Source organism: Antrostomus carolinensis, unplaced genomic scaffold (assembly GCF_000700745.2).
Source record: "Antrostomus carolinensis isolate BGI_N321 unplaced genomic scaffold, ASM70074v2 scaffold12703, whole genome shotgun sequence".
Classification (NCBI taxonomy): Eukaryota; Metazoa; Chordata; class Aves; order Caprimulgiformes; family Caprimulgidae; genus Antrostomus; species Antrostomus carolinensis.
Genome location: NW_010304517.1, coordinates 12,836 through 40,061, shown reverse-complemented (window position 1 = coordinate 40,061; position 27,226 = coordinate 12,836). Strand labels below are relative to the sequence as shown.

Genomic DNA, 27,226 nt, shown 5'->3' with positions numbered 1-27,226 from the left:
AGGGCATCTCCATTCATAATTAGATCTAGACAGCTCTGCCTAAAAGTTTATAATATGCCAGGTACTTCTTTGCATGTTTTGAATAGAAAAAAAGTGTGTATATGCTTTACTTAAGGTGGTTCATAGTGTATAATGAAAAGAAGATCTAAAATACCTGAATTCCAAAAAATGTTTCATTCCTTCATATTTTCTCATGCAAGTTCTTTCTGTTAGAACATGGGACTTTTTATTTATTTATTTATTTATTTAATTATTTTACATAATATAAGTTTCTTTCAGAAAACACTTAATTCAAACATGTTACAGTGTTTTTTCTGTTTCAGACTTGCCACCTGTTCCTTCTACATCAAGGACAGGCTCTGCAGAATTTTCTGTTAGGGAGCGAATGAGAGAGAAACGAAAAGCAGCAAAGGTGAGAATCCTTCAGAAGTCCTGTTCGATTGGCTTTAGTCTTATAAGTACCACCCACTTCATTTTCCTTGCTTACTGCTGTGTGAATATGAAATGGGATAACTGCTTTTTTATTTCTAATGCCAAAATAATACTTGGTTCATTTGTACAATTATTTTCCAGTGTATTTCTATTGTTGTATTTTTTCTAAGGTTTATATTTGATTTGTTTGCAGTAAAAGTTATCACTGTTTTATAATTCAAATGATACAGTCATTACAAGATCCTTATGTATTTTTGTCAAAAAAATTCTTACACTATTTTGAAATCACTTATTTCCTTGTAAGTTTACTGTGCAGTTTAATAAGGGTTACTAACATCTAGGTCTGCAAAATCACTTAAGCTGGTAATAGAGTTAAAAGATTCTGCCCCCAACACAAACAAGTATAAATCGTTGAATTCCTGAGAATTATTGTAGCTTTGGTTGTCTTATATTTCTGTTATAGCTAAGCATTTTTTTTGTTGTTGTTTGCTTAGTCAAAAGCAGAACTTAATTTATTCAAAAAAGTTTCCAGTCCACAACCAAGGCGTTTGAAAAGCACCAAAGAAAGAAAAACAGAAGTCAGAGTGGATAAAGCGGTAAGAAGGTGCATTGAGTCTTGCTATTCTGATAACGAGAAACATGAAATAAAGACTACACATAGTCTTCAAGATCAATTTCATTTATTTCAATGGGATCAAAATTATGCTATTGTTTGAATTAGTAACCAGGAAGGAACCTTTCTGATTATTGCTTTTAATGTACATATTTAACAATAATCATTTGCTTTCATTGTAGTACAGACATAATGCAGAACTTTTGTCATTTACAGGGTCCTGACTTCAGTTTCTTAAGATACCTCGAAGTATTTAAAATTTACTGTAACAGAAAGGACCACCATATCATAGCTCTATTTAAATTTGCACAGTGTAATTGCTAAAGGCTGGTTATTAACTTTATGTCATTGTACTGTATTATATTACCTTGTTACTATCTTATGTTCAGGTTTTTTTAGAATGTTCTTTGTTAGACAATGAATTTTGTATTAAAAAAATAACAAAAGCTATGCCTGTGTTGAAATTGCACCCAGATATTCTTCAGAATTCACAAAGAGATTGCTTGCTTGTAGAAAATGTGTTCCAAAGAATGTGTATGCAGTGACCTTTTTTTCTGGAGTTCCAAACAATATGGATTAGCCTAGTGAAATTGCTTGTCTAGGGTAGAATTACCTATTCATGTAGGTTGTGGGGAGGCTTTTGTCAGTCTTTTCTTATAAAAAACAATTGTCGTAGCTTTCAGTTAAGTAATATTGTGTTAATACGTTTGACCAGACTATTTCAGTGGTGGCCAGCGATAGGACAAGGGGCAGTGATCAAAAGCTGGAACACAGGAGGTTCTGCTTAAACATGAGGAAAAACTTCTTTACTCTGAGGGTGCTGGAGCACTGGAACAGGCTGCCCAGAGAGGCTGTGGAGTCTCCATCTCTGGAGATGTTCAAAACCCGCCTGGACACTTTCCTGTGCAACCTATTGTAGGGAACCTGCTTTGGCAGGGGGGTTGGACTAGATGATCTTTTGAGGTCCTTTCCAACCTCTACCATTCTGTGACTCTGTATTAGGAAAATGTGGAAGTGATACCCTTATTAAAGTTGGTTACTAATTTTATATAAACTGTATCTGAAACTGTCCACTTATTGGTTTTGTTTCCTGTACTTATTTACACATGTATGAAGCATTGTTTTGTTGTCAAACAAGTGGCCATCAGATTGACAGGGTTTGAGATTTTCTTTTTGCTATTATTATTTTGAAGTTTATGTTGAATAGATGTAAACTTGAGAAGTGTCTTCCTTTAATCTAAGAATTCGGGCCACAAGGAGGAGAAACAGATACATTTATGTTGGCTGGGTCTGATGAAAATCACTTTGAAGCACTTGTGAACTTGCTGAAGGAACCTCAGAACCAGTGATGCTTACAGTGATCTGTGTGTAGGGACATATAAGGCTTCAGAAAATAGAAACAGATAACCATGCTACCTCCTTTCTTGAAAAGGTAGAATCATAGAATAGTTTGGTTGGAGAAGACCATTGTGATCATCTAGTCCAACCGTAAACCCAGCATTGCTAAGTTCACCACTAAAGCATGTCCCCAAGTACCACATCTACACGTCCTTTAAATATCTCCAGGGATGGTGACTCCATCACTTCCCTGGGCAGCCAGTTCCAATACTTGAAGAGCCATTCAGTGAAGAATTTTTTCCTAATATCCAATAGGTAGAGGAATATCATCCATGGAGTCTTAGAGTAGCCTAGCAATAATTGTTTGAGAGAGAAAAAAACCAAACCAAGTCTGCATTTAAGCACCCAAGCAATGGACACTACTGTTTTTGAGTAATACCAAATAGGTTTTTCCTGATTGCAGCAGGGGCTTTATGAGAAACTGGCCTCAGCTCCTTGGTTCCCTTCCCTGGTGAGCAGTGTCTGTCAGCAGCACTGCTGTCTGTCAGGCCTCTCATTTTAGGCAGGAAGATTTCACATTGCTACCCCATCTCTCCCCCTTGCGGAGATGGGCATGTGGCTATTTGTGTTCAGGAATGCAGAAACAATGATCTCATCAGCAGTGAAGAAAGTAAACTAACATTTATGCAAAGAAACATTTATTGATACTCTACAGTCTATTTCATGACCCAAAGGAGTTAAGTAATAAATAGATGTACCCTTTTAAAATAAATATAAAATCAGTATAATTGTCACCACAGTGACTGTGGGTTTTTTGGGTTTTTTTGTTTGTTTGTTTTTTTCTGTGAAAATGCAATATCTAATCTCTGTATTCAGCTATTTGTCTTTTTTTAATTTTTTTTTTTAGTGGACCACTAAATATATGTTATAACTTACTTATATATTTTTGTGCAGTCTCATCATGCTACTTTTAGGGAGATGCAAAAGGGTGAATCCCACTTACCATCAAAAATAAAGTTTCATGATTCTGTCAAAAATTCAACAGTAAGTACCAAGTCCTTCATTTCAATAACTGGTATTGATTTCATTTCAACTTTATATGGCTTCATGATTCTGTTTGAAGAAGCAGACACAATTGAGTCTTAAGCAGTGAAGAGGGTTTTACTTAATTTAAAAATTCATAAGCAGGATATGCCAACAATAGACAGAGAACCTTCATCAAAAAGAACAACGGCTTTGGGTTTTTGATTTTTTTTTTTTAAATTAAGTCAGTCCATCTGGACACAATTACTGGAGCTTAGAGGCTTCTTCTGTTTAAAACCTTTCTTTTGAATACTATCAATTGACAGTTAGAGCAATTTACAGATTAGTAAATTGATATTTATTAGCCACAAAATGCTACTGTTAATTCCTTTTTGGAGGATTCATCGTAATACTAAAGGGGCTTGGGTCCTTCAGAGGCAAAATACCTTTAGAAATTTGTCTTTATATCGTCCTGCATTACGGCCAGAATTTAATCTTTGGCATTTCTTAGTCATAATTTTTTATATATATATATTTAACACACTAAGCTGGTTAAAGTTGAACCAGGTAACTTTTTAAATAAAAGATCGCAAGAAATATTTAATGAAACAATAGTATAGCAATAGAGAAAGTTTCATGTATCATTTAAAAATTTCAATCAGTTTCAGCGTTTGGGTGAGTTCTCTTTGGGATAAAATAATTATTATTCTGTGACAAGTGTTTGTACTTGCTGTTACTGCTATTATTGGGAAGATATCTTCGCTTGGCCTAAATTTCTTATAAAAGTCATATTAAAATATCTTTGTCTTCTTTTCGTAGGTCCAGAATGATTTTCCTTCTGCTGAAGAAGCATATAATTTCTTTACCTTCAATTTTGATCCTGAACCAGAAAGTATAAAAGCTGGAGCCAGGAAAAGGATTGAATTAAATGAGGAAGAGGAGGCAGAAGAAGAATGTGTAGAAACCCGTGAGGATGAACAAGAGGAAGATGAAACGGTGTGAGCTATAGAATAAATGTTCATATTTTTATTCAGACTTAATGAATTAATTTTAATAACCTAATACAAAATGGCAACTTTTGTTTCCTTACAAATTCTGAAAGTATACTTTCTAAAGATCTTGAATTTAAGAAACAAATGAACTAACAAATGTTTGCACTTGAACCTATAGGATGAAGACGTACGCCTAGTTAAAGATGATGATTTATTCATTATAGGGCAGACAGACGAAGATTTGGTAGTAGTGAAACCTGCCGATTGTGAGAACTACTCTAAGCAAGTGAAAAATGAAAAAGAATTTCTCTTCACTCCCAGCAAGCAACGAGGTGTGAAGACTGTGCTTATCCATTTTGTTCCTGGATTTTGCGTTGCATGACACCCTTTGATCTGCTGAAAAATCTTGTATCACGCTGTCTCTGGCAGTAGAGAGATATTTAATTGCGGTTCTCTGACCCTTATCATCTAGTGAAGTCTGGAAAAGTCTGGCAAAATGGATTACCAAGGAACATGCACACCTCAGCAGGTCACCAGCTGGTACACTAGCAAGTGAACTCAGGGCACATCAGTTGCTCTGGGGTAATTACCTTAGTGCTGTCTATAGTAAATGCAAGATATTTACCCTATGTAACAGGTTGCTGGGTACACACATTTAGGTACTAAGGGTGGCTCATGGACTATACATTATAACTTACACTATTTCTTCACTTGGCCACATCTGCAACTTTTTCCATGTGACAAGTTTGTCAAGAGTCACATAAGTAACATAAGGATTTTTGTGATTCAAGGAGCCTTTTTCCCAAAATACAATTTTGTGAATTGGAAATAAGTTAGTCAACATTGGTCATATCTTTGACCTTTTTGCGTTATTCCCATAGAACTTCGGAGTCCTAAAAAATTGCTTTATAATATCACTTGCTATTTAATATGAAGTGGAAGAAACAGAAATGAGTCTCTCTGGTCTGTACCAGAGTGGCATCAGCTTGCAATGCGATGTCAAAATATTTGACATTGGGTGTCTCTGATTTTTTTGTGTCTCATAACTGAGTTCTGACTGCTTTCAGTGTATATCCACTGTGTTCTGATAAATTTTATTGTAATCCTCAGTATTAATCTCTCCCTATTGCGAGATTGCTCCTTGAAAAATACTGAGCCCGTACACACCAGTGAAATGATCCTGTAGGCAAGCTTGAAAGAATTCCACCTGCTGTTGCTGGACTAACATGACTTTTTATGCATGTTCTTTATTTTTACAAGAGTGGCTTAAGCAAACTAGTAATAGTAGTTCAGATTAATCTTGGTTAAAGTTTCACTTTATATGGGAAAGGCTTAGAAATGTTTGTCTAATCAGTTGGTGCTGCTAAAGGGTTTTTACACTGTTGTACAAGCAAACATTAAAACTAAACTTCACTAAGTTATTTGAAGTCTTTTTTGTTGAGGAAATGTTTAATTATCTGTTTGGAAGACTTGTGACACTTTTATGATAGATTTAAACTGTGGATATGTCCTGATTAAGAAAAGGACATGTTTTGTTTATATATTTATTTGTTTTTTCCTAGTTAGGGAATTATTTCTGACAGCATGCTTAATATGCAGTGCCATTCATTTTAAGAATGGCATAGGCTCTTAGAGAATTAATAAACTACAACTACAAGATACTTTACATGCTTTTCTGTTTAATTTCTCATTAGTGCCCACTTCTGAGAAGATCCCTGGAAACATGCAGCCTAGGTACCTTGAGGATGAGGGTCTTTACACAGGAGAAAGGCCCTTTGTATCACAGCGTAATCAAAATATTTTAGAAAACAGAATACTCAGACAGGAGCAAGTAAGTCTCTGCTACCTTCTTAGTTTTCTTTTACAACCCCTTTATTTATTAGTATTTTATTTTGTTATAGTTAAGTAGGTATGTGGTCACGGTGATTATGGACCTTTACTCTTGAAAATTTTTAGCAGTATCAGATGTCAGGAAATGTGGATTTTTTTGTAGGAGTGTGTTTTAGTGTATCCCAATAGTCAAGAGCACCGCTCTGGGTCTTAGAAAACTGATGCCTCTTCCTGGCTCTCCTCATGGCCCAGTGGGGAGCAAATCACTTCACTTGTCTGTGCCAGAGTTTAATTGCCAGTATAATATGGGTAATCATGATTTAATTTTTTTCTAAAATGCTAGGAGAGCTAGTGGTATGTATAAAGACTTAGGCAAGAGGTGAACATTGTTGTTATTATTTACTAGATCATAACAAAAGGAAGCAATATAGAATGTCTGTTTTCTGTGTCCACTGAAGATAATATGAAGTAATAGAAATTTACCACCACCCACCCTACCACTCCCCTGTTGTAGTTTAACCCCAGATGGCAACTAAGCACGACACAGCCGCCTGCCCACTTCCTGCCCAGTGGGATGGCAGAGAGAATCATAAGGGTAAAAGCATTTCTTGCACACTCCTGGCCTTCTTGCTGGCAAGGCATGAGAAGCTGAAAAGTCCTTGACTTGGTGCTTAGCAACAACTAAAACATGAGTGTGTTATCAACGTGATTCTCATACTAAATCCAAACCACAGTACTATACCAGCTACTAGGAAGAAAACTAGCTCTATCTCAGTTGAAACCAGGACAGGTGGCTTTGGATATATTTTATCCTGCTATATTATTCTCCTATACACACTAAGGTGTGTATAGTTTGGTATAGATTGGAGCTACTATACAGCAGTTGCCCTTTATATTTTGTTATGATTCTATGAATTCTTTGTGGGATAACAGAGGTATTTTTGTGGATCAGATTATGAATATTTGGATCTAAATTTTTTAACTGGCCAACCCAGTTAGTTTTCTGGTTTGCTTTACCATGTTGCCATATCAATGTTTGGTTCTAAGGTCAGCTTAAAGCAGGTGTGGGGATAAGAGGGCAGGCCAGCATATTTCAGCAGCTGCCCTGGCTTAAGCTGCTCTTGAATCCACGTCATGAGAGTAGAGGGATGAGTTAGGACAATGTTTAACATGTGAAGCCATGGATAGCAATTGGTGTGTTAAGATACTTGCCTCATCTGCTTTCATAGATGCTGTTTAATTAGTTCAAATGGACTAGAAGATTTGAGAGGTACTTTGATAAATGACCTCTCTGAGCTGCCATTTAGCAGATTTAATTCTTTGCTTTATGATTTTTATAATCCAATTTAAAGATGTGGGTGGCAGTCTTGTGTAAAACATTATAATTCTTTCAATTTTGGTGATTTAAGAAAACATGACATTTAAACATGACGTGATGTAAGTGTTGGGGTTTTTTTTTCTTTTTTTTCTTTCAAATCTTGAACACAATGTTGAAGGAAAAAATTCAGTATGTTTAAAGTTTGAACAAGGTCTTTTGATTATAGTTTTGGTTATAATTTTGCAAATTATTTCTATATAAAATAAAAACAATATAAAATTATGTTTTTCGTTGTAGGGGAAAGGGTGGTTTGGTGATGATGGCAAAATCTTAGCATTGCCTAATCCAATTAAACAGTCTTCTACTAGGCCTCCAATATGGTCATTTGAAGAAGGCATTGCACCAGAACTTGAAACAGTGTATAGAAAGGTAGGCATATTTCATATGTTGTTTCCTGAGACCCGCTATCCTAGTTCTTTTGCACCAGAAACTCTCGTGAGATGATGGGTTTTGTGCTAAGAATTGTGAGTACTGACTGCTTTTTGGGGTTCCACAGCTGATTTTTAAATGTGGTCTACTTTTTTCAAGTGTATTCCAACTGCATTTTTCTGTTTAAAAAAAAAAAAAAGGCATACAAAAGGATGAAGAGTTTAGCTGGTAGTACTAGTTAAAATAGCACAGTGACAGTCCATGAGGAACTGCTTCAAGCCTGTGAGTCACTAAGATCTCTATAAGGCACCCTTGGATATTCTCATGCTAAAGTAGGGTAGTTCCTATATTAGCACATCTGTAAAGCTCCTCGTGGTAGAAGCTGGTAGACAAACTTGGTGATCAGGACAGAGGTGGTCTCTGCAGCTTAAGGGAGAAATAACTGAAGGGCATATGTATGATGGTTATTCTGTAGTGATAAAACTCCTCCAAAATAAGTCATTACATGCAGTTTGCTCATGTAGTAAGCAACTAATTTTGAGTTACGTTGCTTCAGTTCAGATTTTTTTGTTTTGTTTTTGTTTTTCCCTCGACCACAGCATACCTGCTCTGGCAAACAGCAGTTGCAGTGTGCAGTCAGCACAAATCAAAATAAGTTTCAATTAAAACCGTTCAGGAAGCTTTAAGCAAGATTTAATTTTTCTGCTTGTTAGCACTCTATTACACCCTTGGAAAGACTGTAACTTTTTAGACTTTAAAGTAGATTGCTCTTGTGGGACACACAAGTGTTTCTGCTGCTGTTGAGAGAGATTTGAATGTTGTCCTTTAATTGATGCTAGTTAGAAATAAGCAATTCTCAGGATGCATCCAGTACCACAGAACTATGCAGGGTGTTTCTCCCTAGAGGAAAAGAGGTTGCAGCTTAGATCTTAATATAAATAGGCTGAGAGGGCTTATGTTTGAAGAACATGAATAGTGACATGTAAATACCCAAATCACTGTTGAAAGTCAGACATTAAGCCTAGGGGACCTTTATGGACAGAAGAATAGTTAAAGCATAAGGAATTCAAAGATGTAATTTTAAATATTTTGCTGAGAAACTGAAAGTGGGAGGATCAGGTGGACGTAGTGTGTTTCGTGCTCATTTTACCAGTCCTGTAAAAGAACCGTGCAACAGCTGAATTCCCCTCTCAATCCCCCTTTTTCCAGTTCTTATGAAGGGGCTTCAACAAACACTGCCTAACAAACAACTTCATCTCTTATGGTACTGGAGTATCTCTGATGAATCTCTTCTGAAGAATTCTGAGAGGGGAGCAGCAGCAGTCAGGCAGAAGGCACTGCTAATTCTTTTCTGATTTCAGTAACCTGAGGGTATAAATCATGATTGCCTTTCGGTTGCAGTGTGTTGAAGTAGACTCTTTAAGCTTTGTTGCTGAAAGCTTTCATTGGGCTTTGTTGGTATGAATTTCCCTGGCTTAGAATGGGGAAGCAAAGAACATATTTCCTCTTCTGCACAATCCAAATGGTCTACAAGGAAAGCTGCTCTCTGAGAGCTGGACTGTTTATTTTAGAGCTCAGTTCTAAGAGGAAATAAAGTGATACTAAACCAAAGGTAAAAAGAGAACTAGTGGATTGTTGTTGTTTTTTTGGGGGGGTTTTTTTTGTTTGTTTTGGTTTTTTTTTACAGTTCAGTGTCATTGTTTTAATTTCTCAGCAAAATCTGCAGTACAGGTGGATGACTTCTTATATTGGCCTCATATGGGCTATCCAACTTCTGTTGTGTAAAGTACCTGTGTTGGTTTTATGCCACCCGCTTGTCAATAAAGCAAAGAGGTTACTGCAGAAGACTTTACAGTTTAAGATTCAGTAGTTAGATGTAGGCAATGCTAAACAGATCATTTTCTGTCACAGAATCTCATTGCAAGACAGTTTCTTCAGGACTTGTAAATCTGTTTTATTGGTTTTTTTTCTTTCAGGCAATAAAAATGACAGCTGCCAATCAGTATCTTGTTGGACCTGGAGATTTTCAGGGGCCATTTCAATTGGATATTGATATTTCTGGACTGATATTTACCCATCATCCCTGTTTTAGCCGTGAGCATGTGTTAGCAGCTAAATTGGCTCAGTTATATGATCAGCATTTAGCAAGAAAACAGAAGAATCTTACCAAACTCCTCACAGACAAGGTATTTCTGTTGCGTTGTCATAGCTTATTGAGACAGTGATGTGACAGTTTAAGGTAAAAGCTGAATTTGTTTCTTCAGAGTAGAGTGATGAAATTCTAATGTATGTAGTGAATGGAATTTTGTCAGAAGACAGATACCTAAACATTTCACCTAGGTTGCTGTGTGTTCAATGCAGAATTGCATTTTTAAGATTATTGATTTCTTTGATCTATTTCAAATGAACTCTATGCAGGTTCTGAGGTAAAGGGAACATAATTGTTAGAATACAATGACATTTGCATACTATTCCTTAGAGCATCCAAAATGTTTTCCAGGGGATGACAGTTAAGACTTTACAGGATTGTGTACACTGGCTGTGACAGGCAGACAGCAAAAGACAGTATTTGAGGATGGAGGGAAATTAGTGAAGTTTAGTTTCTGTTGTTGAATAAAAGTAAAAGGAAGCAGTTTAATTTCACCAAATCCTACAAAAATTGATGACTCATTTTCAGATATATATCTGTGATAAATGCTGTGTTTTGAATGCATGCTGTTGTCACATTTACTGTGTCACTCTTGTGACATAGCAAAACTCTTGGCCAAAGGTAGACTCTTCTGTTCCAGGCTCTGTTACTGACTTGCTGGGTGACCTTGGCTGAGCTGCTTACCCGTTACATGCCATCACTCTTCCTCCATCTGTACATTGGAAGTCATGGTAGTGGTCTCCTCTGGTGTAAATTTGTACATGAACATTAGGCATTGTTAGTACATTTCTGATATCATCAGGGCACACAAAAATATTTTAGAGCATGTTAAAATGCTTTAGAAATCTGCAAGGATAACAATTCTCTAGAAATGTGAAGTAAATATTATGATACAACATAGCTCTATGTAGTAGGGCTGGTCTGTTAAAAAGTAGTTTGCTTGTTAAGTACATATAAACTCAGATTTCTGTAATTAAAGGTGGTGATGATTCTCTACCTTAAAGGGCTGTTATAAGGGAAAAATAATCATTGTGTACAAGGTCATTTTTATAGTACTGTAATGAGAGTCAGTAGGTGCTGTACAGATACTTCTGAACTTGGCTGTAAAGCATTAGGTTATAGTTCTAGTGCTGGACAAATATTTCATACAGTGTCTCAAAATATTTTTTTGGTGTACTTTAGTCTGTCACTGCTTCTGAAGGATTTGCTTTAGCTTTCCATGAAACAGTGAAATTCGCTGGAGCACCTCTCCTGTGAGGACAGGCTGAGAGAATTGGGGCTGTCCAGCCTGGAGAAGAGAAGGCTTCGGGGAGATCTTATAGCGGCCTTCCAGTACCTGAAGGGGCTACAGGAAAGCTGAGGAAGGACTTCTTACAAGGGCAGGTAGTGATAGAACAAGGGGAAATGGCTTTAAGCTGAAAGAGGGGAGGTTTAGATTAGACATTAGGAAGAAATTCTTTACTGTGAGGGTAGTGAGACACTGGAACAGGTTGCCCAGAGAAGCTGTGGATGCGTCCTCCCTGGAAGTGTTCAAGGCCAGGTTTGATGAGGCTTTGAGCAGCCTGGTCTAGTGAAAGGTGTCCCTGCTCATGGCAGGGGGGTTGGAACTCAATGATCTTTAAGGTCCCTTCCAACCCAAACCATTCTATGATTCTACTGTTCCTTATTTTCTGTCTTCTCCTAGCCAGTCCTTTACATTCTCTTGTCTTCCCAGCCATGTATATTTTTACATTCTCCTAAACTAGGTGTCCATCTTCCATGCAATCATTTGATGCCTATCTTCAAATCTTAGTTGAAGGGGTGGCCTCTTGTCTCAACAGTGTGGTTTCAAAACAGCATTTGAACTGTGCCGTTGTTTCCAGTTCTGTTTCATCCTTAGACCTTCTCTTCTTTCAGTTGTTACATGCAATGTGTTATGCTTAAATGCTTTGTTGCAAGGTGCCCAGGTTCTGTAAGGCACTTATCAAATCCACAGTCAGCTCATTTTTGGGTTTTGTTTATTGATTTTCTAGGGTTATCTGTAGTGGCCCTTCCTAGTTGCAATAAAACCTTTTATAGAAGGTTCTGGTTTTGTCAGACTCACCGTTTTTCCCTACTACTTTTATTTGAGAGCTTTCAGAATCCCTGGATTAGTCTTGTTTAGATCTGTTACAGTAATCAGAGGTAATAAGTCTCCCTCATATGTCCAGGGATCCTTATTAGAATTTAATCTTGAAGAATCAGCACCTTACAGACATGGCAAAACCCTGTAAATACAGAATCAGGACAGTTCAGAGTTTTCTGTGATGTGGTAACTAGCTCTCTCCTGTCAAGGTGCATTACACTGTATGCCTCACAAATGTCAAACCATGTGTTAATTGTTTGTTTGTTTAAGCTGCATGCTTTGAGGAGTGCTGTGCAATGTAGTATAGACAGTCGTGGTGCTGGTGTTCCCAGTCCTGTGGCGCAACAGAGCATACCTGAATACAAAATTGAGATCAGGTAGGTATGGATTCATTAAATCATTGCTTCTTAAAACTGTATTCCTTTTTTTCCTTTCCATGCTGGTATAGAATGTGATCCATGTCAGACTTTTAAATTCTGCTGTAAGTTGCTCTAGAAGAATTCTGAGAGCTTAAGAGTTCTTACTGATAAGTTGAGTAAAAAAAAATTACGAAGAAAAAATAGCTTAGGCTGAAATCTTGATTCAAAAGTGGTCTAATTTGATTACCTTTTATTAATTACTTAGTAACTATTTACTGGTGTGTTTTGCACAATTAAATTTAATTAAAATAATATTTCGATAGACATCAGTTGGATACATGAAGCTCTCACAACAATGCAAGTGGCAATTTTTTGAATAGAAAAAAGCCCTGTTTTTTTCTATCATCTTCCTCACTACACAAGTGCTCTTGATTCACTTCCCATTCTTAGGTATTTTGGCCATGTTTTTGCCAATGGGTTAATATACATAAAATGGTAGAATTTTGTTTTACAAGGTTACAGTTATTGTTCTTGGACTTTAACTGGGTAGTAAAAATATATTGCAGTTTTTGGCTTGGTAGTGAAAGTTTTGGCAGATGGACAGTGGTGAGCAGTAAGTGTAAGCAATATGATAAAAATTAAGTTATTTTGGAGATCTGTGCTGAACAATCTTTAAACTAGTAGATAATAAAAATCTGAAAGTTTTTCACTATGAAAGTAGGCAATAATGTATTAATTTATATAAACAGAAGTTTAGACATGTAACACAATATGATAACACAATGGTAACAAGATAGCACAATATTTAAAAAATCATCTTTAAAAAAAAACCATTCTGCTGTCAGCCTTGAAATTTACATCCGCTTAGCCTCACACACCCGCTCATTACTCTTAGTTTGGGAGTTACTTCTTCACATTTTCATCTGCACAGAGTCTACACAGAAGTCTATAATGTATTATTTTATGCTGAAGGACAAAGTCTTCCTTCCATTGAAAAAGGAGTAGCTTTTATTAATATTTTCTTAACATATCTGCTAGAGGATGAGGAGCAGGAGGTGTGCAGTTACCATACAGTACCTCGGGGACAGGAACTCTCACCAGGGAAAACATGAGAATAGTAATGAGAAGATTCACCTTGGAAGATGATTCTTGGATTTTGGCACTAGCTCTGAGGCTTGCTTGATAGTTAGTTCTAATTAAATAGAATATTCCTCCTGGATATTGTTTTTGTATATTCTGGATAGGTCTTGGGGGCTTTAGTTTAGTATCACACTGTTATGAATCAGGAGAAACTGAGCCAAAATCAGTGAGATCAGTGTTGCATAAGTAATGTGAGATGAGCTTGGCCAGGATTATTCTAGGGCTTTTCATATCTGTAGTTCTTTCTGGCTACAGCTCTATTGTTGGAAGCTGTTATACATGTGAGGCTCAGATGGGCTCAAGAATTTTTACTGTCATGATGTTTAAACTAACTTGGACCACTTATATTGGTAAAAACATCTGACCTGCCTTGTCTCTCTTTTCACATTGCATTTCCCTGATGGTCAATGTAGTACACTCATGAGAAGTTACAGATGTGGAGAGTGTAGCATGGAAAATAATCTAATTGTTTCCTCCACCCTCCAATAACATAAAAGATGTGTACTCTTTGCTATCTGACGATCAGAGCTGCAGTTTTCCATCTGTTTGAGGAAGAAGTGTCACCTGAATGCAGAAAACTTGCAAATTAGCAATTTCAGCGGTACTGTCCTCATTTGCTGAGGAGGAAACCAACATATGCTGCAGTTTGCAAGTTTCAGGCTCTTCTGGCAGGTGTATTTTAGCAGAGGTGATTCTCTTCTGAAAGGTGCTGCTTCCAAATTGAATACATTAGATAAGTGTAATTACTGACTGGTATGTTCCTCATGTCTTTAAGCTTTGTCTTCTATCTTCACCTGGAGACAAAGAAAGAAAGGTTGTTAAGCTGCATGGATAAGTAATATTCAAACTGCTAGCTACTGAAGTAAAGAAATTACTCATAGTGCTTTCTGGAAAGTCTGTATTTCATCTTTATTGTTTTTACTAAATTTGTTTATGCTTTTAAATAATATATGATTTATTTATTCTCTTTGCTCTAACTCAGCCTCCCTGTCTTCTATATTCTCTGAGTATTACAAGGAGTAATGTGTTAGTTTACACCTTCTCTCTCTCTCCTTTTTTCTTTTTTTTTAATCACATTATTTTTATTAGACATGTTTAGCTACCAAGGTAGTGCTGGAAACAGTCTATGCTTGTGACAGACATTTGCATCAGAAGTGTGTGTTGGTCATTAAGTGCTAATGAATAGCTCTTTTACAAACAGATTAGAGGGTGGAAATGTGAAATACCAATTCTGAGGCAAAAAAAAGCTCTGTTCATTTTGTTTGTGTTAAGAATCTTGTAGGGCTGTCAAAGGACTTACATTACTTCATATATTACTATATTACTTCATCTCTGCAAGTCCTTTTTACTGGAGCTACATGTTAGGTTTAAAACATATTTTGTAGTGTATAATTGTAATAAGCATTACTTCATAGCAGCAGTGTAGGTTTCCTGGGCTGTTATTTACATGAATTGACTTTAAAATGTTTTTAATGGTGTACAGCTGTAATAAGCATTTCAGAAAACTTTGGAATCTCTACAGAATGAACTGTAATTGAAGTCAGATTGTCCAAAATGAAAGAGACTAGAGTACAGAAGGAAATAAAATCCTGTCATCTTCAAGTCTGGGTTTTATGCTCCTTGGATTTAAATCGCTGCAGCCATCAGTCAGATTGAAACACATATAACTTGGCTTTTGTTATTTTGTTATTGTACAACTGAGTTATACAAGTCTGATTGATTTTTCTATATATATAAATATATATATTTTTTTTTTTTTTTTCCATAGGCAAACCAGAAGACTCCGTGATGCTGAACAAGAAAAAGACAGAATGTTGCTTAAGACCATTATAAAAGTTTGGAAACAAATTAAATCCCTCCGCGACTTTCAGAAGTTTACTAACACACCCATGAAACTTTATTTGAGGAAGTATGTTTTGATAACACTTTTTGTATTTCATTTGCTAGCAGTGGAGTTTTCTGATATGAAGGGTGCAAAAGTAGGAATTTGAGTAGTGTCTGGCACTGGCTGAGCCTGCCACTATTATTTTTGAGTTTGAGGAGGAAAGAAAGTTAAAATAACAAGTAACAAAGGAATTTCTAGAGGCTAATGAGTAGAGAAAAAGTAATTGCATTCATCCTGGATGGTAACTATCTGCTATCAACTCCTAGACTATCTATGCTAGTATTTTTAAATAGAATACACTTTAGATATAATGAAATTAACTCATGGAGAAGTAGACTTATTATGTTATATATTATAGACTTAATTGTAGCCTTTATATTAATTTATACATGTTGATAACTATGGTTTTGAAGGGAAGAGGTTGACCAGACATTAGATGAAAAAGCATATGAAGCAGAAATTCAGGCTGAGATAAATGAATTATTGGAAGAATATATGGAAGAATATGAAAAGAAAATGGAGGAGTATAAAACTGAGCTAGAAGAGTGGAAATCCTGGAAGAAGATACAGGTTTGTTTAAATCATTCAGTTTAAAAAAAAAAAAAAAATTACTAATTGTGTTGAAAACTTTGTCCTTCTATTACTGAAAAAAAAAAATCTATTTCAGGATAGTTATGCATAAATTTTGTAATGTATTTGGATACATTCTGTCTGCTTAGAATTTGTTAGTAAATTAATTGTTAATTAAAAAATATAAATGTGCTGGGTTTTTGTGGAGCATTGTCTTCCTGCTATTGATTTTCATCACTTCATCAGTTCTTTCTTTAAATTTAATAGTTTTGCAGCATTCCCATTAAATTTATGTCCTTCTTGCAAAGGCTGAATTTTGTGTGTGTGAGTGGTGAAGCAAAATAATTATGGGGAGTTTCTAATGAACAAGCAGTTGATGTCATCTCATGTAAATTTATGTTCAGGAATGTCCCAAAACTGAAAAAAAAAAATAATTAATAATCTAGTTTTTACCTCTGAAAAGCTTTATTGTTAATAATCTGTACTGTAGTTAAGGTCTTAGTTGTGCTTCAAGGGGCTACTGACAAATACAGGAGCTAGAACAATACACTGCAACAGGATGATCTTTGAAATAGCCTGTGGCAGTGCCAGCAAAATCAGACTTGCTTTTTCATAGTTATGTGCCAATGTACTAGATACCCCATGGTAAAAGGGATTATACTTGAATGTAATTACTGCCCAGCACATTGTGGGGTTTCAGATACCAAAGCAGAATAAAGTTAAAGGAAATGCTTAAAATACAGTTTTCAAGAAACTAGTGCATCTGCTGACACTTTTATGGAAAGGGTTTTTTACATAGCATCATCTATGGAAGGCACTTAAGATGTTTGAGGGGAGGCTGGTATGTTGGTATTAGAACTTCCTGTTACCCGAACACTAGTGGGCACATGACTTGGTAGTATCATGTCAATTCACTTGCAGGATACGATGAATAAATGTAAACCTTAAAATAAAGGTAGATAGTCTTGAGCATTGATCCAAATGGGAGCTGTTCATCTACCCCTAGCCAGTTATGCCTTCACAGTTACCATGGTGGGTGGTTCCAGCCAAAGCTGCTCTCAGCATCTTTTTATTGTGTTACTCACAAACTGTATTGAGACTGAGTTGATTGTGGTTCTTTCCCTTTAGAGTGAAGAGTGGTACACAGACCTTCCTTTCATGCCCTTCCTTCAATAAGGAGTACTTTATTTTATTTTACTCAAAGTACTTTGTTAGTTAATCACTGTTGGTATCTTACTAGCACAGACCACATGAACTGCTGTTAGTAGTTCTGTTAGTAGCAGTTAGTGTGAACTGCTGTTAGCAGTGATCACGTCACTGCTCTGTTAGTAGTTAATCAATCACTGCTGCTGGTGTTTTACTAGCCCAGATCACATAAATCTAAGGAAGACACTTAAGGTAGAAAAGACTAGATAAATTTAAAAGGAAATATTAATAAAAATATGTGAACAAGTTTTTTGGCTAAATACTTCAGTTAGTGAGGAGAAACTGTTTGCTCTCCTCATCTCCGCCTCTTTTGCTTGTGTTTTGAATCGTGAAGTGGCTGGTGCTTCCAAGCAAGCTGTACTTCCAAGTAATCTGTAAGTCTGCAGAAGGAGGAACTTGCTTGCACTTCTTTAAAGCTGAACACGCACATGAACACTGGAGTTCTGCAGTTTAGGAGATACCGAAAGGCATGTGGTGTTTTGTTTCTTTATTCTGCTGTTTGGCATAGAGGAAGGGAGGGGATCATTCTGCTCATGCTAAAGATACTGCTAAGCTAAAAAAATGTGCTCCAAAGTTTGTGGCACATGTGCATTCACTTTGTCAATGCATATGCAGACAATACATCTTGAAGAACTGTGGCTACTGGTTGAGTAACCTTCCTTCAATCCTAAGAGAATGCACATGGTAGCTCAGGCTAAATGAGAAGTCACCTGCTAGCTAGAATGTTCAATAAACATGTTTATTTTGTAAGTTGATTGGGAAGGTTAAATAAATGTTTTGTTTGAAGCACATTATATTTTTGAAGCATGTGAATGGAATGCATTGCTGAATTCTGAGTCTGAAGTACTACTATAGAATGAGAGAAATCTTATTTGTGTGTGCGGTGATTTTAAAATTGTGAAGTCATTTGTCATACATGTTTATCACTTGTGAATCAAGAGAACAAGAGAAAAAAACTCTACTGATTGAAGCAAGTTCAGGAAGGACATTATTATTTTTCTATGCAGAAAGACAAGAAGAAAAAGAAGAAAAGAGACATTCATGAAGAAGAATTAGTAGAAGATTGTGACCTTGCTGAGGAACGTGTAAAACCCATCCCACCTAAAATGGCCAATCACTTGGAAATAGAGCAGCAGGTTAGAGAAAAAGCTCAGAACTGCAGAAGGAAACCTGGAGAGCCTTCTCTATTTCCTGAACTGGTCCTGTCAGGAAGCATAACTCCAACTGAGCAGTGTCCTCGGTAAGATAAATGTTGGCCTGTAAATGACTTTGTTCCTGATTTTCTGCTGTTATTCATTGATTGTTTGTACAGCTTCAGAAACATGTAGTCACCATTCTCTTTAGCCTAGCGATAAAACGTGTGCTTCTGAAGCTGGTAAAACTTAATTCATTTTCAAGTCACTTGTAACCCTGTACATACTGGGCTTGGAGAATGCATGTCTACATATTGCCTTGGAGCTTTCTGATGTTCCTTTAGCATCTGTATAGAACAGTGGTGTGTACATAAAGAAGTTGTTTTCAGCATAAAGTCTAGGTCACTTCTGACAGTACCACTCCCACTAGTGAGTCCTTTACACCAGGTCTGTGCTATAGTCAACAAAGGGAAAATAAAGAAATTGTGTAAAAAAACCAGAGATTTCACTGTGGATAAAATAAATACATTTCCTTGTTTGTATTACTTTTCATATTTACATGTGCAATTTAACATACATCTAGCAGATTTTAGTAATTTAAAAACTGCTTTGTTTTATACTTTCTCAGCAGATAACCTCATCGAGGAATATTGCTTGGTTATTCTACTCCCAGTGACCAAAAACTTCAAAATCTTAACTCAGTTTGATACTGTTTGTTGTGCTTTGGAGGAAGGGAGTAGAAGGCAATTTTGTTTCCCTAAATAACTCACTTTCCATGGAGGTGGCTTTAGTGGATCTAAAATTTGACCTGTTTATTTTTAAATCATTTTATATTTATGAGACGATAAAACAACTGTTAAGTAATAGTTTTAAAGTCATTCCTGTGTAATGACATTTTTTTAGAAGAATACCATCTTTATTTAGATGACTTCTGTTTCCCCTTGAGTAATCAGATTCTCATTAAAAAATAACCAAAGAATTAAAATGTTATTAAAAATTATATGACAGCTTGTTTGACATATTTACAGAGCAGAAGTTTTGCGACGAGAAGATGTGAAGAAACGCTCTGCATTTATAAAAGTCCTTTTCAACTCCAAAGAAGTATCAAGGACTGTTACCCGACCAATAAGTTCAGATTTCAGAGTTCACTTTGGACAGATTTTCAATTTACAAATATTCAGTTGGCCAGAGAGTTTGAAACTACAGGTAGATAATAATTTATCTTAGTAACTTTTAAAAAGATAATATGAAATGTAACAACTCCTGTAATGCTTGTATTTTGCTATATGATAGTGTTTTAAAGAGTGAAAAACATGTGAAAGACTGTTTGTAAATTATCAGTCTTATACCCCTTCCCTGCTTATCCAGTCATAAACTTTCAATTTTGCTTTTGCTGCTACATTTTAGGTGCTTGTGCTTATATATATATATATATATATATATTTATATATGTGTGTGTGTGTGTGTGTGTATATATTTTACATATATATGTATTATATATAACATGACTGTGGGCTGCATGGGGGAAATTAAATAATTGAGACATGATTAAATATGTTAGTGGAGCAGCCTTTTAATTTAGAAGAACTAATTTATGTTGCAGGTAAACTTGCCAAAATGGTCAAAACATCATTGTCCACACAGTAAAATCATCATGTTTGCTGGAGTAGGATAAGAAAAAAAATAATTGCCAGTAATGTCCATAACTGCGCTTGACTTGATCCAACAGTGCAGTTAAGTCAAACCACCATCACCACATTCCAAGTATGAATTAATGAACAAGTCACATTAATAATTGTCAGAGCCAGTACAATATATTTTTAGGAGAAACACAGTCAGGATCCTACTTACCCTGTTAGATAACTTCTCCCATTAGGTACCTCATCACTGGTAGTTCAGTGGAGGGTGTACACCCCTTGCCTGCTCCATTTATGTTAGGCACAAATTGAAAGGGAAAAGGAATAAAATCTTCTTTGATTAAAAATATCTAAATGGTGAAATCACTGACATCACTCTGAGCCTACAACTGTCAGGGAAAGAGGGAAGCAGGCTGCAGAACTGTCGGAATGGAGACTGTGTGACTTACCCCACTTTTTGTGGTAAGGGAGAATTAGTGAGGCAGAATGCCTCTGGCAACTTCACCCTATGCCAGTGACTATCATAGTCAGTTGAATATTGTACAGTGATGCTCTTTAAAGCCTACAGTTCATCAAACTATTCTCAGATGCATTAGAAAGGCCAAGAGGTTATACTTTTAAGAAGAATTAAGACCAAGTTAGCTGCTGGTAGCTGAAAGGTCTGCTAATTGGATATTTTGGGAAGTAAATAAATACAGTTGCCTCGAATTATCTTCTCTTTAAGTCATAGTAAAATCTTTTGTTCAAATACCCTACAATATGTTTTCAACTTCTCATGAATACATGTGTACATTTTTTTACTATGTCTGTCACCATGATTTTTTTCTAGATATATGAAACAATGGGTATAAGCAGCACCACCTTGTTGGCTGAAGTGTTCATACCTGTTCCTGAGACTACAGTTCTGACAGGCAGTGCTCCTATGGAAGAAATAGAGTTCAGCAGCAATCAGCGTGTGATGTTGGACCATGAAGGAGTTGGGAGTGGTAGGGACTCTCAGTCTTTCTTGGTTCTATGTTTCCCATTTTGCTGAAAACCATGTAGCAGTAACAGGCTTGCTTAAGTTTGAGAGTAAATTCTGTTAAGAGCATTTACAGCTTCTGTAACTGAATCTTGTAAATTAGTCATAATTCTGATTGTTAAAATTTGCTGTGGAATTTTTGTCTCTTACCAATTTTAAGCTATATATAATACAAATGTTTGTGTTTATTATTTGGCTTATAGCATTAGTGGAGCTCTACTAGCTATAGAAGGTGTGTGGGATTTTTTTTAGTAATCAGGCCTCTGACACTGCAGAGCAAGCAGATAGCTCCAGTGGTCTTAAATGTTTCAAGCCACTGAAGAACTGTCTATGTAAGTGTATATGCAGAGTCATTTTTTGCTTTCCTATATGCTTTGTTGACATCCTGCAATACATTTTATACCTGGAACTTGAGAAAGGTAAAATGAAGGAGAGATAGGAAAAGGGGAAACAAGAATAATACATAATGGCCATGGAACTTTCAAGTTTATGTAATAAGTTGGATCAGCATTATGAGATGACTGACTTGCATAAATTTTCCATATATAAAACACAGATCAAGCTAGAGCAGAAGAACTGATAAAAAGCTCTGGAAGAAAGAAATATGGTAAAAAAAAAAAATCATTACAACAAATGTATGTGTAAATGTCACTGACCATGATGACTGTATATACAATTGCGTATCACAAAGCTTTAGGGCTGACTTTTCAGTCATGTGTAATTCTTTTGACTCTGAATTTCTGTTTCATTAATGAGAGTATGCTGAATTTGAAGACTACCAGAAATATTAAATAGTGTGTATCTGTGAAGGAAAGAACAGCCTTTGGCATAGCTTTTCCTTCCAACCCAAATGGAAAGCCTTTCTGTAGGTGGACTGGAATCTTTCTCTCCTATTGTAGACCAAAGTTCTTCCCCACAGTATGCAGCAGAGTTAAGTTGTTTAACATTACTCCATTTATATAAAGGCACAGGTTATTTGACTGCTTATTTTCGGGAAGTATTTTAAAGAAATGTTTAGGCAACTGCATAAATATACTACTTTGAAGTTTTTTTTCCCCCTTCATAGGTGTGTCCTTTTCATTTGAAGCTGATGGTAGCAACAAAATTACTTTAATGACCTCTGGGAAAGTATCAAATAGTGTCTCTTGGGCAGCTGGAGAAAAAGGAATCCCCTTAATTCCTCCAGTATCTCAGCAAAACACAGGCATTCCAAGGTAATATGACACAAATTTTCAGTGATTCTGGGAAAACTGATTATACTAGTATTTAAAAAAAAATAGACTTACTTTCCTAATGAAGAATTTTCACAATCTTTTTCCTTAAATTTAGATACTTTGTGCTGTAACGCCTGCAGATGTCTTAGGGTACACATTTTTGGTAAATAAATTTTAGTTAGAAGTTTCATCTTTTAGTATATGATTTATAGACAATATTAAAGTTAAACTCAAGATGATTAATTCACTATTATGATTTTCTAATAGATGTTTGTATTGGCATGGAACTTTACTGTAATCATTTTGCTAAGAACAGAAGCTCCAGCTCTTTCTTATTCAAAGTGCATTTGGGGGGGCTATTGGGACATACACGTTAAATGCCTTTTCTGTAATTAATGCTGAAAATTACACTATGAAAGCAGTAGAAGTTATTGTGGGAGCTTGACACTGTTAGTGGCTTAATCAGTAAAAAATTATCTTCTGTCAGATCATTCCAAGATTGGAGTGATCTTTCATGATTTTTCTCCATCAGAAGCCTGTTGACCTGCAGAAATTAGTATATTATTCCATTCAAAACAATCTGATTTGCCCTGTGGCTGCAAATTGGATTTTGTAGTTTATTTGTCAATTTTGTTACTTTTATATAATTCTGGTAAAGTCAAGGAGATGGTACATAAAGTCTGCTTTTGTAATATCCTCAGGTAACATCACTGTAAAACCTTAAGAGTTTTCCCACACTTACTAAAACTGAGCAAGTACCTCTTCCAGCTGATTAGGTTCTGTCAGATTTTTATTTATTTAGAGGCTAGTCATTCATCCAAATCACCCTGTTACTATTTTTGACCCAAGCTGCAACTGTTAAAGTAATTTGCTGATCAGCATCTTAGTAACTTGCTGACTTTAGTGAGACTAGAATGGCATGCGTTTAAAACATAAGGATGCATTCCCAAAGGCTAACTTTAAAGTTGGGAGACTAATCACTGTAGTAAATGGAAAAATAGGGAATTTCAGAAGGAGGTTAGCTGTAAAACACTCTTCTTTGAATCACCCTCTAGAGATGAACAGCCCTCTGTGACTTTCCATTGTCTGTTGTGAAAGTCAGAGACAAGATTATCATGCCTAAAGTTAGTTTTTGTGCCCATTAGCTTTTCAGCCCAATTGTGATTCAGTGTGCATTTGTTCAAGTCTGTGATAAAGATATAACCTTGATGTTACTGCTTTATCTGCTGCTCCAGTAATTGCTGGATATTTGGCTGATTCTAACCAAGCTCGAGAAAGATCTGTAAGTTCTTAAAGCTTTCTTGAAAATATTCAGATAAGTAGAGAACAAAGACCCAAATTAGCACACCTAACGAGAAGGGGCAGCATCCACCTTCTGTGGTATTTGGCAAACAACATGCGTGTCCTGGTGTGTTGGGTTTACATGGCAAGGTTTTGGTAGCGGTGGGGCTACAAGGGTGGGTTTTGTGAGAAGATGCCAGAAGCCTGGCCAGCAAGTCAGTGTAAATGGCCTCTGGACTACCTACTGTGAACACCAGAAAGCGAGCAGGAACATTCAAAGGATGAGGAGTGGAACCAGGACTTGTAGTGTCAGGGAGGACCAAAAGCAGGGCTGTGTCACAAAGGAAAAGGCTGCAAAGGGTGTTCCAGCACAGGCAGTGCCCTCACCAGCCACCTTGCAGTCCTGCAGGAGCTGAGCATGACAGGCAGAGTGCTGGCAGCAGTCCCAGACATGGCCCAGGGATGAACTGGGCCTCAGGGTCTATCCAGAAACATCAGGGAAGGGTGCAGAGACCAAGGTTACAATGCAGGTCTGAGAGAACCATCCAGGAGACAGGTGAAAGACAGGATTTAAGACCTAGCGCAAGCAAGAACTGTACATCTGAAGTTATTTTCAGTATGGATTGTCAGAACTTTTCTGTTAACTTTCATGTTGTAAGGTAACTTATCATCTTACTTCCTAGTAATCAGCAACATGGAGCAGTGTAGGTATATTATAAACGTATCAATAAGCACTTTATTACCTTGTACAAAAGCTCCCTTCCACCAGTTCCTTCGTATTTCCCCTTTCCTTTGTATTGCATCATTCCCTCAGCTGCATAGCCACAACTAAGAACTGTGTAGTGGGAATTACTATTCAGGTTGTGGGGAGCTTTTTGTTTTTTTCTAAGGTTGTTTTAAATACGTTTTTATATTGCTAAATCCTATGTGTTTTAGGTATAAGTTCTGTCAATTCTGTCTTTTTAGCACTTTAAAAAATATTGATGCTATAGCATCCATTGGCACATCAGGCTTAACTGACATGAAGAAACTTGCTAAGTGGGCAGCGGAAGCAAAACTTGATCCAAATGACCCAAACAATGCAGCTCTGATGCAGCTGATCATGGTAGGTGGCTTTTTCAGAGCTGTAGGGCTGATGGGGCCGTGAAACACCTAGTCACCGGTACCTTCTCAGGCAATCTGCCTGCATGCCAGGGATGTAGGAGCATTTGAATCTGTGATGGACGTACTTGTGTCAGTGTTAAGAAGCAAAGTGTCTGTTAAAAATGTGATTTATTAATGAGTATGATTTATTAATCCATTCAGTAGTATTCTAGTGGCAAAAAAAAGGTATAAGGGAGTATGCAAACTGATTAATTTATAAATAAAAACCAAAACAAACCCAATGGATTTTGTTGTTTTCTTAAAGTGCAGGTGCATTCCCAGTGTTCTTGTATGGTATTAAATAGGAACTTGCTCATTAATGATAATTGGACAAAGAGATCTAGTGTACTGCAGAAGTTGGGACTTTTTTAAACATCAAATTGAGGAGCTGTTTACATAGCTGAGGTTGTGTAAATTAATCATCTTTACCATATAGCTTCCTAGGCTACTCTGCTGTCTTATAGTTTTCCTACTCTTTAATGTTGTGTTTATGTTATGAGGAAATAGAATTTTATTGTATTCTTAAGTGTATAGTCTCATATACTTCACTCAACAAAAACCTACTTTAAAACTCGGAGTGTTTCAGTCTCAGTTTGATCCATCTCAATTGCTTTTGATTGAAGTGAGCAACCTTGCAGTATGTGTGTAAGATGAAAGTTATTCCATGGACTTCTGTCACTTCGTATGAAAAGGTTAATAATTTTTTTACTACTTTAGGTTGCCACGAGTGGAGAGGCACACGGTCCTGATTTCTTCAGATTGGAACAGTTGCAGCAAGAATTTAATTTTGTTTCTGATGAGGAATTTAATAGATCAAAGAGATTCCGACTCTTGCAGCTCAGAAATGGGGGCGTGGCAGAGTTCCGAAACTACAAGCAGGTCCCCTTACGGGAACGAGAAATCAGTGAGAAAATCTTCCAGGTAGAATGTTATCTGACATATTTCTTTCTAGTTTTAATGCTAATAATATTTGACTTGCAATTAAGTCAATGGGTGCCTTAAAGAATGTACAGCTATGCTGATGAGTAAAAAATGAGAATCTTATTCCTTCAGTCTTTTCTGGTATTATTTTAATCTAAATAAGATAACTTCCTTCCAAGGCAGTGTTTTTACAGCTGTACTGTGGGAGGTGAAAAATACAGCACAGCAGCTACTATAGACATAAATATTCTAAGACACTTTTTTTTTTTTAAAGGTAAGAGACTTTTTTTTTTTTTAAAAGGTCATTTCAAATATAGAAAGGTAATATGACTAATGAGAATTAAAACCTTCTTATGTTTTTCTACAGCCTATGTTGCGGGTTTTTTCCGTTTTAGTATATTGTTCCAATTAGCTTACCCTGTCCTTGCCTGTCTGTTAATTACCTTACTGAAATGCAATGTGTGCATTTTTTACTTGGGTCACACTTCAATTGTTTTTAATCTCAACTCCATTATTAGTATCAAGTCACGCAATCATTTGTTCTTTAACATTTCATGCAGCTAAGGAGCATTTTAGTGTGTTCATTCCTTAGCAGGATAAGAGTAATCTCAGATTCTGGCAACTGCTGCTTTGTCTCTACTTCTTCTTACATAAATTTATTTTAAAAATTCCTTTCTTCCATTTCTTTTGGATTATATATTTTTCAAAGATATTTATTAATTCAATCATGTCTGTCTCTCTACAAAAATAAATATTTTTCCTTTTTAAATTTTAGATTAGTTTTGTATTTTTTATTTAAAGATTGTTGCAACATCTTTAATATACATTTCTGATCCAGTTGATTTCATGGACTAACTTTGTTCATTTCATGTTATCATTCAAAATTGAAAACCATTGTTTAAGAATTGTTTTTGGGTTTTTTTCATTAAGGGTAAATTAGATAAACCCATGATCACCCATTCCAAGTTCACTTTATAGGATGTGATCTTCAAAACCAAGTTTAAAGTGGTATTGTTCCTAGTTGGTTTACTAGCTATTTGGCAAAGAAATCTGAAAATTCAGAGAATTGTGGAAATATTGTTTGGAAAATATTGTCTGGAGGTCATCTGGTCCTGCTTTCCACGGAGGTGGTGGAACTGTTGCCAGCACTAGATGAGGTCAGCTGTGTATTTGTCTAGCCAAGTGTTGAAAACTTCTAAATGGGAGATTCCACAGCCTTTCTGGATAACCTGTTCCAGTGCTGCACTATTCTTCTAGTGATAGTTAAAAAACAAAACCAAAAAAACCCACCAAAACAAACATGTCCAATCTGAGCCTTCCAAGTTGTATTTAATGGCTGTTTTCCCTTGTCTGGAACTACAGAGATGAGTTTGGCACTCTTTTCTTTGTAACTGCCCCTCAAATAGTTGTGGGCAGATATTGGATTGCTTATTAATCTCTTCCTTACCAGACTAAGTTGAACACCTTGTCCAGTACAAGAAAGACTGG

The 27,226-nt window shown here is 36.2% G+C and overlaps 1 protein-coding gene across 1 annotated transcript in view; it reads left to right on the top strand.

Moving 5' to 3' along the window:
* Positions 1–319: 319 nt before the first annotated feature.
* Positions 320–27,226, top strand: part of CC2D2A (coiled-coil and C2 domain containing 2A) — a gene marked incomplete at its 3' end in the record, with an annotated part of 39,098 nt that continues 12,191 nt past the window's right edge. The window contains exons 1-17 of the mRNA XM_010164487.2: positions 320–412; positions 927–1,028; positions 3,338–3,427; positions 4,226–4,402; positions 4,577–4,730; positions 6,093–6,229; positions 7,844–7,975; positions 9,952–10,161; positions 12,499–12,605; positions 15,496–15,636; positions 16,026–16,182; positions 18,396–18,628; positions 19,550–19,727; positions 20,988–21,144; positions 22,246–22,393; positions 24,641–24,779; positions 25,535–25,738. Of these exons, the coding sequence (XP_010162789.1) occupies positions 386–412; positions 927–1,028; positions 3,338–3,427; positions 4,226–4,402; positions 4,577–4,730; positions 6,093–6,229; positions 7,844–7,975; positions 9,952–10,161; positions 12,499–12,605; positions 15,496–15,636; positions 16,026–16,182; positions 18,396–18,628; positions 19,550–19,727; positions 20,988–21,144; positions 22,246–22,393; positions 24,641–24,779; positions 25,535–25,738 (2,493 nt within the window). The remainder of the gene's footprint in view (positions 413–926; positions 1,029–3,337; positions 3,428–4,225; positions 4,403–4,576; positions 4,731–6,092; positions 6,230–7,843; positions 7,976–9,951; positions 10,162–12,498; positions 12,606–15,495; positions 15,637–16,025; positions 16,183–18,395; positions 18,629–19,549; positions 19,728–20,987; positions 21,145–22,245; positions 22,394–24,640; positions 24,780–25,534; positions 25,739–27,226) is intronic.